At 42.6% G+C, this 14,075-nt stretch overlaps 1 protein-coding gene across 1 annotated transcript in view; it reads left to right on the top strand.

Annotated features, from left to right (window-relative positions):
• dntt (deoxynucleotidyltransferase, terminal) overlaps positions 1–14,075 on the top strand; it is an 86,258-nt gene that overhangs the window by 38,485 nt on the left and 33,698 nt on the right. The window contains exons 8-10 of the mRNA XM_073482319.1: positions 851–953; positions 13,159–13,407; positions 13,895–13,978. Coding sequence (XP_073338420.1) covers positions 851–953; positions 13,159–13,407; positions 13,895–13,978 — 436 coding nt within the window. The remainder of the gene's footprint in view (positions 1–850; positions 954–13,158; positions 13,408–13,894; positions 13,979–14,075) is intronic.

Raw genomic sequence — 14,075 nt, forward strand, 5'->3', positions numbered from 1 at the left:
ACTCTTGTCTTAGCTTATATCGTACGCACACACCTCTGGTTTTTAGAAGCTCACAGCCACTCAATATGATTGGGCGTGGCAAATTCACACAAGATTAAACTCACTTATTTTACATTCAGAATACGATTTTACTCTGACTCATTACATTCTCTGACATGGTTCGACGTCAGTTTAACAGAGAATCCATCTGACTTATTTGAACAAAACAAACCTCAACCCTGAAACCCTAAACCTGCTTTAACCAAGTCATACCTCCAATACGCTGTGTGTGAACGGGCTACTGACACACGACAATCATCTTAAGCTGCATCTGATTAATAGCAGGAATGATTTGAAAACTGTGTCGTACTGTAACGGATGCAGCTGACTCCAGACAGAAGCTTTGATATACCCTTTGTGTATACCTTATGAACATGCACAGGGTCTCTGCTGATGCTGGGGTTCCTCCCCTGTATCTGCTCCTGCTTGATAATCGCTTGATAATCACTTACAGCACTGAAACACCCCTCTGCTGGCAGTTGTGCTGACTGAGAAAATGCATTGTGTAAGCGAGTCAGGCTCCATATGGGTCTGCTTTATGACACTGATCCAAGTAGAAAATGATGATTATCATAAAAGTTAAAGCTCTGACAGCTGAGGCAACAAAAAGGGAGCTTTATCACTTAACAACTTAGGACAAATTACTTGTTTAAGAAATGAAAATAGTCAGTGCCATTAGTACGGCCCGTGCTTTTAATAGCTCCATCTGCCACCTTCCCTCTTCATCAGTGGAGAGCTGTGACTAAAAGATAATTCTTTTCATTATTTCCTTGACACAGTGTGGGTAACAGTGCTGTATCTTTGTCTCCAGGGGGAAGGAGTTTGGTCATGATGTAGACTTTATCGTGACCACACCTGAGCTGGGGAAGGAGAAGAATCTGCTGCCCAGCATTATTAACAGACTGACAAAGCAAGTGAGTATGTCGTTCCCTTTCTCTTTGCAATGAAGGGAAGCGATGGGAAAGTAGTGCAATTGTATAATTCGTAGGCAGTATTGGTTGTAATCACTTAATCGAATTGTACTTTGGAAAACAGAAATTAATTAGAGGCTAAGGTAAAATTTTCTGGACAAAATAGATCACTGCAGAATGTCCTTGTGAAAACCTGAAAACCTTCTTCTGGTGTGGAGCGTTGCATTATAATGAGTATGAGTTCAGGAACCTGCTTTGCATTTAAAGCTAAATTATTAAAAACTTGTTTAGAGTTTCAAGGAACTAAAAACTTTGAGGTCCAGTTGGCCATCTGTGTTTCCATATGCATAATCAAACACTCTTTAATTAAAGCCAGCGAACGTCTAACAATTCTGCTTTGAGAAACGTGAAAAAGAAGATACGGCAGAGTGTGTCACGAAGGTGGACACAATAACATGAATCTAAAAAAACAACAGTGCCACAAACTACTATCTTGAGAAGTGCCATGGTAATATTTGAACCATAAGGTAATATTTATTGCAGGGCTATGACAGCTGATTGCATTATAGGCTGTTTGTTTCAGCTCTTTCTAAGCTCAAACTTAGCCTAGTTATAACAAAAGTGTTAAACATCTTAGTTCTTTTTAACAGTTATCTGCAGTCGTATGCATTCAGGTGAAAATAAATCATGAGTCATCTCTCGCACAATAGAAGAGAGCTGATGGGTTCTGAGATAGCTTAGAGATCAGTTGTCGCTTAATATTTCCATGCACACGCTGCCAGTAAGCGTTGCATGGTTATCTTGACAAAGCTAACATTAGCTTGCTAATATGCAACCCATTTGGACTGACAAGTAAAATGGGTATCATGGATTTGGTCGTTATGTGTAATAATGATATGGGCTGTGAAGATTTTAGAGTACATTTCACAAAAATCAAAGCATATACCTCAATGTATAAAATGTTGTGTCAGTAGCATTCAACCGAATGACAAGAAAAGCATTGATTACTGAGCATAATCAGATATTTCGTACTCATTCTATGTCACATATTTTTCGATGTAAATAATTACGTTAATAAATTGTCCCATAGAACAGTTTTTAGTTTGAACATTGTGATGCTACAGTAACTTCCTGTTGTCAGTTTTGATTGCTTTTGATTGGACGCCACTATTATTGTTCCCCAGCAACCGATTTACACACGACTGAAGTCCTAATCTCTATTAACAGATATTTGCGTATAACTGCAAGGGACAAGATTTTGTTATCAGGATTGTTCTGGTTCCATTTGTAGTCTGTTTGTAGTCCAGGTAGTAATGACCAATCACATTTGAGCTGCTATCTCGGAACCCATCGGTTGTTTTCTGATGTGGATTTAACTTTTCAATTTTCTTTTTAACAGTTATCTGCAGTCGTATGCATTCAGGTGAAAATAAATCATGAGTCATCTCTCGCACAATAGAAGAGAGCTGATGGGTTCTGAGATAGCTTTTATGAGCAAAAACATTTGTGTTTTGTGGTGAAACCAGATGTAATAAATCACCAGTTTGAAACTAGCTCATAGCTGCTAAGAGGTAGAACAGACTTAACACAGAGTTGTAGTCATGAGTCTGTTCCAGGTGTTTATGTTAATGTGATGACGGTAAATCACTGTGTCCTTTTCTTACACTGTTCACTGACTCAGTGGTACATTTTCTCATCTGACTAATAGGGCTGTCTAACAATCTATATCGATCTTAATGGATTTTCCTTTGCATGGAGTGATACGCCTCTTACACACTCCCAGTGCACAGGAGATCGATTTATGTCTGGAAAAAGTGGCTCCGAGTTAAAATCTGTCAGAATATCCCGGTGATTGTTGTGCAGTCAGACAATTTGACTATTTAGATATAAAGTCAATTATACATTCATTGTCACGGCAGAACACTGTTAGATTTTCGTGATAAAATTGTGGAGAATTTAGAAAAGCTCTAAGGTCATAACTCTGACTGCAGTGCATTCAGAGTGTTTCGATAAAAAGGCTTCAACTCGAGTTGGTCACTTTTCCATCATTCAGAACTGTGTCCTTGGTAACTTACAGCAGCCTCTTTCATAAAAAGTTAGAGAGAAAGGTGGCTCTGCTGGTTTCGTCACTTTTGATGGAAAGAGATTGGGGAAAGGTGAGTGAATCAGGTAAAAAGAGAAATAGTGCAATTTAGTGGGTTACTTGAAGAACTTTTTGCTGGGCTTTCAAGGACCGTCGCCAGCCCTGGAGTCACCTTAATGGAAACTGAGTCCTTTAATGGAAAATGGGCAAAAAAGAGATGTGGGTGAGAGGAGAGAAAAAGGGGAGGATGAATGAGGGAAACAGACAGAGCTGATTACAGCAGAGAGTAGAAAGTGAGTATAGAGAGGAAATGTGTAAATGGGAGATAAAACAAAGAGAGCGACAATGTTAATGGCAGTTCATGTTTACATACACTTAATGGTTTAATTACTGGTGGTACTCAAATGACAACAGTTATTCGCTGCTAATATCGCAGTAATGTGACAAATATCAATGCTCTCCAGAAGTGTCCAATTAAAACTCACTGCATGTAAACACAATTATCTAATTACATTAAAGTGAAGTCTTCATCACAATAATTGGGCAAACAGAAGTCCAGCGTGTTCATATTTCCACCCACTGCTTTTACCTGCAGCTTTACAAGATTATACGAGAATGGAAATTTCAATAACAGCACCTTTTGCGAAACGGGAGAAATCAGAGTTGGAGTAAAACGATTTGTTGTGTGCATAGATTCGGCCCCTCAGAGGGGGAAATTGCCAAATCAATTTAATGTCTGCGAGTTCAGTTACACAAACATTGATTGGATTTGCAGTTAGATCACTGCCAAAGCCTGAATCGTAAGTGAACTTTTTTTTTTTGATAAAAATAGAAATGTTTGTTTTTCATCCATGAATAGTGACCTTGCCATTTGACTTTCTTGAAGATTAGTTGACTTTGAAGAAGCACTTCCTGAACTTTTTCCTCCCACAAATGAACTAGTTCACATTCATTTCTTTTTTCAAGTAATGCGTTACTTTTATAACATGTTACAGCGATTTATCACTTTTAGCCGTAAAAAATGATAATAACGCTTTACTAAAAGAAAGTTATTACATTAACTATGTCAAGAAACGCATTTTCACCCGACCTGATTGTCGTCACTGTCACACACAACATTAATATGTACACCAATCAGCCACAACATTAAAACCACCGACAGGTGACGTGAATAACATTGATCATCTCATCACAATGCGATGTTCTGCTGGGAAACCTTGGGTGCTGGCATTCATGTGAATGCCACTTGACACGCACCACCCATTCAAACACTGTTGTGGACCAAGTACACCCCCTCATCACAACAACACTACCCGATGGCAGTGGCCTCCCAGCAAGACAATGTGCCCTGACACATCGCAAACACTGCTCAGGAACAGCTCGAGGAACACAATAAAAGGCCAAAGGTGTTGACCGGGCCTCCAAATTCCCCAGATCCAAACCTGATCGAGCATCTGTAAGACGTGCTGGAGCAGATCTGATCCATGGAGGCCCCACCCCCCAACATACAGGACCCAGAGGATCCACTATTAAACGCCCTGGTGCCAGACACCACAGGACACCCTTAGAGGTCTTAAGTCCATGTCTTGACAGGTCAGAGCTGATTTGGCTGTACAAGGGGAACCTTCACAATATTAGGCAGGTGGTCATAATGTTATGCCTGATCGGCGTATATCATTTACAACATACTTAATATCTCTGGAAAGCTACGTGCTACATGTACATGTTGCCCTTCAGTTGTGCTGATGAGGACTGCAGTGCGATCTTGTCCTGTTCAGCGGCTTTGTAATCCAGCCTTGAATTGCAGTGTCTTTCTGGAGACTTAAAATAAATCCATAATGATTTCTTTTTTGGCTTCTAATAAGCCTTCAGTCTCATTTCTCCACTAACTGGAATTCCTCGATCACATTTCATTGTCTCACCAGTTCCTGAAGCGGCTCTTTGCATTGAACGCCCACTAAAATCCTAGAGAAAATATGTGAGCTGTCAGGCGGACTGAATAAACTGCTAAATAGAAGTGTCCTGTCAGATTGACAACTGAAAAATGCTGACACACCTCCTGGGGACTTGAAATGCTAAAGGAGTCACTTCGTGGCCTCTACAAACAGCAGGAGGGATTACAGAAACCAGCAGTTGTTGATGTTGGAGATGGCCTGAGGGCCGAGACACCGTCAGTTTAAAACAAATAAATAGATATGGAGGCAGAGTGTGTAGCGCTTTGTTTCTGCTTTCAATTACAGCAACAAAAAACAATGTTTTTAATGTAGATATGGCATGTTCACATATATTGTGTTAACAGTTAGAGCTTATATTATATACCGTATAACTATACAATGAAAACAATTAGAGGTGTGTGCAGCAGGTCTTCTGTTGTCCACTGACGACACACCAGTCAGATCCACCGTATTCAGTTTTTGAATGTCAGAGTCCGCACCAACAGAAGCTCCTCTCTCCCACAGAAAACAAGGCTCCTGAAACACCTCGTCAGTAGTCCCGCTTTTAAATCCGTGACTTTGTGACATCACACTACGTCACCATTTGCAAAATGTAAGCCTTGCGGCTAGTTTGGCATCTAAGACTTGATTTAGCACAGCTGCTCTGCTGTTGTTAGCGTGTTAGTGCTGGGTAAGGCATGTGTGAGCTGACCAATCAGAGCAGATCAGGGCCTTAAAGAGACAGGAGCTAAAACAGAGCGTTTCAGACAGTGGGGGGAAATACAGTGCTGCAGCACTGGACAGTATGAGAAAACTGATGTGCTTTTTGAGCACTAAAGCATGTAAACCTATTCTAGTAGTATCCCAAAATAAGATCATGAACCTGAAAATGAGCATAATACGCCATGTCCTTTAACGTCATGCAGACGGTTGATTTCCTTTCCACTGAATATGTTGATGCAACATGTTAGAGCAAAGTTGTGCTTCCAAAGGCCAATGCAAATACATTATGGTATATAGCCAACAGAAAGTGTACAGCACATGACATTCTGTAACAAAAACGACTAAAACAAGAAAGAGGATGTGGAAGGACCTCTCTTTGTCAACACAGTTTTCTCCCTCAGATAAATGCGTAGCTGGAGAGGGTCATGAGAGGAGACAAGTGTTTGATGAAGAGCAGGACCGCGCTGTCTAGTCTAGCTGTCGGCTTCTTTTTGTCATCGCCGGGTTTAAAAATAAATCCCTCCTTCCCCTCTTCCATCCACACCTCCACATGCCTCCTCTCCTCCAGCGGTCTGTCCTGACTGTAATTACCTCCCACTTACTGTATGTTATCGCGCGGAGCTCTCACCACTTGCAGCCACTTGCAGCCACTTACACTCACTATAGGTGGAGGGAACGAGGTGAAGGTGTGAGTGTGCGGGGATAAGGAGTCGGAACGGATGTGAGACAGTGATTTAGGCGGCTAGGTCAGGTGTTAAAACGGCTTTTCGGAGCCCAAGCATGGTCAGTTTGATACCACCGGAAGCCTTCTTCTCACGGACGGCTGGATGGAACGGGGATGCAGAGGGGAGCGGCCTGCAGGGACGAGGACACAAGAGACAATGATTAAGTGGAGGTAGCAGAGGTTGACTCTAAGTCGTGTAACCTTGTCATCTGCAATCAAGCCCCTGGGGGCCCACGTGTCTTCACTCAGGCCTAATATCACGGGCACCCCCCTCCCACCCCTTCAGCACCCCTCTTCAGCCTGCAGGGAGTTAAAAATACATCTATCTAGAAACGTCCTTGCAAAAACGGGTTCATCATTTTTTTTCCCTCCCCCCTCCTGCTGATATTCTGAAAGCATAACTTGGGGGCAGAGGCAAGGTCAGCCACCAGCTTCTGTGGCAGACTGATGAGATTCAGCTTGGCCCTGGTGATAGCGACGGAGAGACGGAGAGGGCCATGTTTCATCCTCCATCCATCTATCATCTCCGGCTCTAAATACTGTATAAGTGCTGCTTCCTGAAGGCCGAGCTTTGTATGCATTGCCGCCGTCATAATGCCATTCAGCTCAGGCTTTATTGTTCTGCATCTGGTCTGAGTCAATGTGGTTAGGGATCGGAGAGTTTTCCCTTCGGTTGAATAAGTGATTCAGGCAGAGCTGCCCATATACAGCTGAGGTTATTTTGCAGTCACAGAGAGTTAGTCACATCGAGATCTAAATAAAATCTGAGCTGCAAAGGCTACTTTGAGTGACATTGAGAGGACACACATGCAGACACACGAACCGCTACACTTTAACTCCAGCAATCAGTCTCTTTCATTCCGTCGGAGCTGTGAATCAAAGTCAAAACGCTGTTGAAACGGTCCTGGCTAACGCACGCTAATCTGCGACTTGAAGGCGAGGTTTGAAGTCTCTTTTCTGCGAGCGAGAGAGAATGTGAGATGAGATCAGAGCGCCTCGCAGCATTGTGCTCGTCCTCTGGATGCAGGTGGTCGCGACCACTCATCAAGAAAAGCCTGAGTAAATAGTCAAATCGAAAAAATACAAGCTTTTAGATCACTATTTCAAAAGTCGTGTTCTCTCTTTTTTTTTATATTCAGTGCTCCAGGGCGATGCTTTGGGGGAAAAGATTATCTTCCTGCTGTCCTCCTCTGTAATTCCCTCTGTAAACAGTTCTGCTGGAATAAGCTTACTCTCAGATGCTCGCTGACATTACCTGCTGCGTGGGAGATGATTACAGAGCGCTACTGGGCTAAACAGCCCCCGGCGATGCTGAGACGGGGAACTTCATGACATCCTGTTTTTATGGTGGATTTGTGAGTGTATGTGTGTCAGACCGAGAGAAAGCAGCGCCACTGCAGCGTGCGCGTGTGGGCAGGAAGGCCGCAAACCTCATCCAACGAAGGGCATCCATATCCAGGTACTTAATGGTCTGTGCGACTGTCATCATAACTCATTAATACTTCTCTCTGAAGGCATCAAAATGATTCAGGGCTGAAAGAAAATGCACTGCCAGGAGGGACCGAAATATCCGCCAGAAGAAGCAGTGACCTACATTCGCGGCCTCGTGTTTGAGATGGGGTGCAGACCTTCTCCCGCAACTTGTCTCAAGTGTGTCTCGGGGGGATTTTAATTTGAGATTAGTCAGTGTTTAAGTGCTTTTATGCTGTCATTCTGGCCTCATTATCTAAGTGGGGACTGTCACTGCCTTTAGCTAAGCTATTACCGAACGTAAAGGGAACTTTAAGAATCCCTGCCTATTATAGGAAGGTGAATGGTTATCTGTAATTGCAGAGGGAGAGCATTTCAGGGGTTGCAGCAGAGGGCGACTCCAGAATTTTTTGCCTGCATCGCACGACCACTGAAGATAATTAGAGGAGGGAAAGTGAGGAGGGTGCTGGCCATTTAGTTGAGATCTGCTCCCTGTGGGTCTCACGTACCATGGCCTCCTCGGACTTCTCACACAGGCAGAGTTTGAACTTTAAGGTTGGGTGTTGACCCGCAATCAGACAGGAAACTAAATACAGATCTCTGCAATTAGAGTTTCTCCAGAAATGATTGCTGTCCACTTTAAAGATATTTAAACTGGAAAAACCGACTGGGTTGGTTATAACTCAGGGCACAGAGAGCAGGTGAAATCATGCAGAGTTGAGAGATGATTGCAATCATATCTTAATCATATTTTAATCGTGGACCAAGGGCCAAAAGAAAGCATGTGGTGTGTGGCCTTGTCAAGATGACAAATGGCAATAATTCTAGCGTCCATTTTCTAAATCTGATCTTAACTGTTTCTGTCTGTTTTTATGACTTAAGAACAGCTGATAAATGATTTTTGCCCGGATAATCTTAGATTCCTTGATATTTTTCCCCCACTTGGCGATCAGGGCTTCCGTAGTATCACAAGGTTGAAAATTTACTGTACAAAGTGTCAATCTGCCCGCCATGCTCAGATAATGAACAATAAGTAATAATTAGGGATCCTACAGATTTTATTTCTTGCTGGAAACATCTGGCGGGCCAAATCAAACCTTACGGTGGGCCAACTTTCCCCGCGGGCCAAACTTTGGGCAGCCCTGTTTTAACCCAATCATGTTAATTACAATCAAATCCCTAGTGTAGGCCTAAACAATATTGACTATAACTTCAGTCATGTAGGCTAAATATCATTCCTGATACGCTATGAAGTGCAAACAAAGACATACCTTTTGCTATACCACAGCGCTGATGCACGGACCACAGCTTTATCCACGGGCACCGCGGATAATCTGGAGATTATCAACAGATTCAGCAGTCATAAAAATTAACAGCCTGATCAACAGCGGATGGGTTGCTGGTGGGTGAAATAATAGACTCTATCATTAATGAGGAAAATATGAAATGACCTGCAGCGACTCCCCAGCAGCAGAAATGATAACTGCACCTCTTAACGCTGTGCACAAGGCACAGCAGCTTATTTTGATCGATTATTTAAATCTCCCGACATGCCAACAAGATCCTACACGATCAAATTTGACTTAATGTTCTGTGTTCTCTTAAACATCCAAAAGATCACTCACACACACACCACACACACACACACACACACACACACACACACACACACACACACACACACGCATGCATGCAGCAAGGGGCCAGAGGGGACCCTGGTCCACTGCGACGAGGACACAGCCTCTGTACATGGGGCGCACCAGAAGCTTAAAGTTGATTCTCTTTCCGTATGGAGAGTTTCCTCCGTCACAGTCACATAATTTGTTTACTTTATTATTATAGAGTAAGGCATAACAATACATTAACAAGTATTTCTGCTACATTAGAAAACACAGAGTTAATATTAAATCCCTACATTTGGGATGCCTTGGTTACCTGCTCAGTGCATTCTGGGAAACGTCTGTACAGGTCGACAGTCGGGCAGGACTGTTTAGTTGCAGCTATTCGGGCTCTGCTGACATGGTGTTTAATGTTTGGTGATTAACCTCAGTCATTTGCTGGACAGGCAGAGTGGCTGCTCGCTGCACTGGCTTCCCCAATTATTGCTCTTTAAGGAGAGTGCAGCAGATTTATGGCCAGTGAGAGGAGAGTAGTATCCCAACAATTACGCCGGGCGCTAGAATTAAATTGACAATTTGTAATCTTAATCGCCTTAACACTCGTGCATCCAGAGAGAAGCATAATCAGCCAGGGCGAGGCCCCGAGGAAATCAATTCAAAGACTCTCTGGCTGGCTTCTTCCTCGCTCTCTCTCTCTCTTTTTCTGTCTTTATGTTATCTCCTCGTCCACCTATTCCTTAGTTTCTCTTACAGGTCGAACCCTTTATTCTCTAACTCTCTTGCGCTCACTCCATTTCACTGCTTTCTACACTTACGGCTTTGTTTCTCATCAGTGGCCCCCTCTCCTTCTCTCTCTTCAACACACTGACATCTTACTTGGCAGAGATTTCCATTATCTAAGGAGTGGAACCATTTACCAGGGAATGAGCTCCAGCCATCCAGTGTGGCTGACTGAAGGCTCGTCTCTCTATTGAATCTTACACTCAGCCGTCCCCCTTTTTTTTTTCCCCACTCCAGCCTCAAATGAGACCGATGACAAGTTTGAGCAGATGTTCAGACAGTGGTCCATGTCCTGCTACTCGTATCCATGGCTACCTCTGTTCTCAGCTGTGACAAAAGTTACAGTTGTGCTTTTAAGCCTGATTTAACCAATCAAGTCGGCGTTGCTGTTGATTTTTATTAATAAATTCATTCTACAAGTAGCAACATGGTTCACTACAATATCTCAAAGCTGGTTTTGGTTTTTAAGATATGAAAATACATGTAAAGTACAAATATATGCGATACAACTGCTGTAAGGCGTTTTTCCAAGAAAAAGGGAAAATTCTGAAACACATTGGAAATGATTTGACAGGAGTCAGCAGTTGGGTTCAGCTGTGAGCCCCATTGATTATGTGGGGGTCCAACATGTTCTTACAGGCTCAGGGGATGAAGCTCTATGCCGTCAATGTTTTTTTTTTGCTTGCTTTTCAAAAATTAATAATACAAGTGATTAATGATTCGCTCATTTTACCCAGTGGGCTTAAAGCAGCCAAAAATACTCAAATATGCTAAATGTATGCCTCGAGGTACACAATGAGACTTGAACTGATCTGTAATCCATACTCAATAAACAGTCACGTTTGTTTTGCGGTTGAATGAAAGTTCTGTTAATTGGTGCTGTTGTGTTATACTGCCGTCTATTTGCTTTTGAGACACAATTGATTGATTGATTGATGTTAGATGTTACATTTCATATAGAAAAAATAGTTGCAGCGCAGATCTGGCCCATGGCAGATACGTTCATCTGGCCCACATACTGCGTGGAATGATAGCACTTGGGCGGTCCGCTCCTGGACAGGCATCATGGCCAGCTGTCAGCCAAGTGCCATCACTCCACGCGGTATGTGGGCCGGGTGTGGGTGTAAATTTAGCTATCTGGGAATGAATTGTTCATTGAGATAAGAGATTGGCAAAACTTGATTTGGGTGCTAATGTTGGAAGCAAAATATTTTCATTTGGAGGATCGGATTTGGCTCATGAGCCAAACTTGCCAGCCAATGGTCAACAGCCATGCTATTGTATCTGTTAGGCTGTACTTACAGTACCATACCTGCCAACACTCACAATTTTCATGGGAGTTTGTGGGGGTCTACCTGGCATTGATGGCTCCTTCACACACACACACACACACACACACACACACACACACACACACACACACACACACACACACACACACACACACACACTGTAAATTTTAGATGTTGTCTCTTGTTTGCTTTTTTGTATGTTTTTTTTAATTATTTATTTTACTGTGAGCTGTTTCATATAATTTATTCTATTCATATTTTATGTATAGGTTATATGGGTGCAGGGGTGTTGAGGGTAGGTCATTCACCAATTGTTAGCAGGTATGACTTAAGGACAGCGATGTTTGATCTTTACTAACAGCCATTCAACAAAGAAAAAACCCACAAATGTTCCACAGATAAGATCCATTCACACAACATCATCCCCAGAAAAATCCTCCCCTCCCCTCTCATTTCAGACTCTTGCTCACTATTATGAGATGTGTAAATATCCAGTGTTGTTCAAAGAAACATAACCTCGACTCAACCACTGTCAATACCTCCAGGCATGTTCAGTATGTTTGCTATTTATCTCCGAGATTACAAAGAATCTGTTTTTTCAAGAAAGTTGCAGTGCTCATTGTAGCCAATAACATTTTCTAAGAGTCACAGTCAGGTTTTATCAGAAGCACAGCACTGAATCTCTCCGTGTTGAGTTTTTAAAGCTACTTTTGATGGATCCTGAAACACAGCTGATCTGTGATAGAGCTGCTGCTTTAAATTACACCATTTGGCTTCCGATGACCCCAAAGTCTTTACAAAGTTTCAAATAAGGGTCCGTTTTTTTAGTGGCTGTACTCTCACCCTGCCTGTCAAATAACAGATAAAGTGACTTTGGTGTACTTAAAGACTCAACTCTGGGTCAGACAGTGGGAGCCAGACTGAATATTCAGCCAATTCTTCCAGTAAAACCTTTTACTTAAATACATTAATGAAAATTACGTCATTTGGACAAGTACAACTTTATAAAATGAAATGGTTCTTGCCACATAATCATGCAGGCTTTTGATAACTCATCTTAATGAGCGTAAAGCTGAGGAGGCATGACTCAGGTTTCCTCAGTGCTTCTGACCACATCACTTCAAACATGGCATCCTTGCTTTGGTGATGAATAGTTATTAGAAATATTTAGGTCTGAACACCTCGCTGACAGATTATACTCCAGTACTTTTAACCTTCTGCGGGCCAGTGTGCAGGCTCTGATCCTCAGATAGGCCTCTTTTTGGCTGCTCTGAAGTCTGGGCTGCAGATGAAAGGTGACCGGCTTTTTGCTGAGAGGGCTCCTGGGTGCTCGCTTGAGAGAGATGGATGGCTGTCCTCCTTGAAGTCTCTTGCCAAGACCCATGCAGATAATTTCAGTTGCATGACTTAATTTAATGATACTATTAAAGCTATATGTGTTATAAAAATGATGTTACTAAAGGTTGTAGAGAATATTTTATAGACTGGCGCACAGCGAAAAGGTCTTTAAAACCCAGTAAACACAGATTGTTAATTTCTACCAAAATCCATGATAAAATACTGCATTTTTCTCTCTCCACCAGCGCATTCTGCTGTACTGTGACTACCAGGCCTCCACCCTCGATGTGTCAAAGCTTCCCAGCCACAGGTTTGAGGCCATGGACCACTTTGCCAAGTGCTTCCTGATCTTGCGGCTGGAGGGCAGCCAAGTGGAAGGAGGTCTCCACGTGGCCGAGGGGGACAGCAGGGGCTGGAGGGCGGTGCGCGTGGACCTGGTGGCGCCACCCATGGATCGCTACGCCTTTGCTCTCCTGGGCTGGTCCGGCTCCAGGGTATGAAGGATTATACAGAGTGTGTGACAGTGAGGAGTAGCTGCAGGTCGAATCCATGGGTAAAAAAAGGAAAAATATAGTAGTTACTGTACTTCACGATGAATCATTTCTGTGTGTGCTGACACCGTGTGATAAAATGTTGCTTGGACTCAAGAACAACATCAAGGTCAAGGTCCAGGAGGTCTTTATTTTGCCAAAAAGGTGTTGAATTAATTTCTTCAATCTAGTTCTCAGGAGACTTTCTTTTTAGACAACTAAAACAACTTCAATGAAACTTGAAGGACATCAAAATTAATACGGAGTCACATGCAAGTGTATTATATTATATGAAAATAACAATAATGTCTGACATAGGATACCTTCTTCCTTAGAAAGCTCTTCAGGAAGCATAAAGGCATTCATGTATCACTATTTCCTTTCAATGCCATAAAAACAGACAAGTAAAACAGATATTTGGTTTCAGACAATTGATTCTTTTCTTCCGCAGCAGTTTGAGAGAGACCTGAGGAGGTTCGCTCGAGCGGAGCGGAAGATGCTTTTGGACAACCACGCCCTGTACGACAAAACCAAGGTACTTAGTGCAGCAGATACATGACAGGACTGATTTCTCAGCCATGCAAAAAAATCTTAAGAACAACAGTCACAATATTCTATGCCAAAGTGGGTCA

This window comes from Pagrus major, chromosome 15, assembly GCF_040436345.1.
Source record: "Pagrus major chromosome 15, Pma_NU_1.0".
Lineage (NCBI taxonomy): Eukaryota > Metazoa > Chordata > Actinopteri > Spariformes > Sparidae > Pagrus > Pagrus major.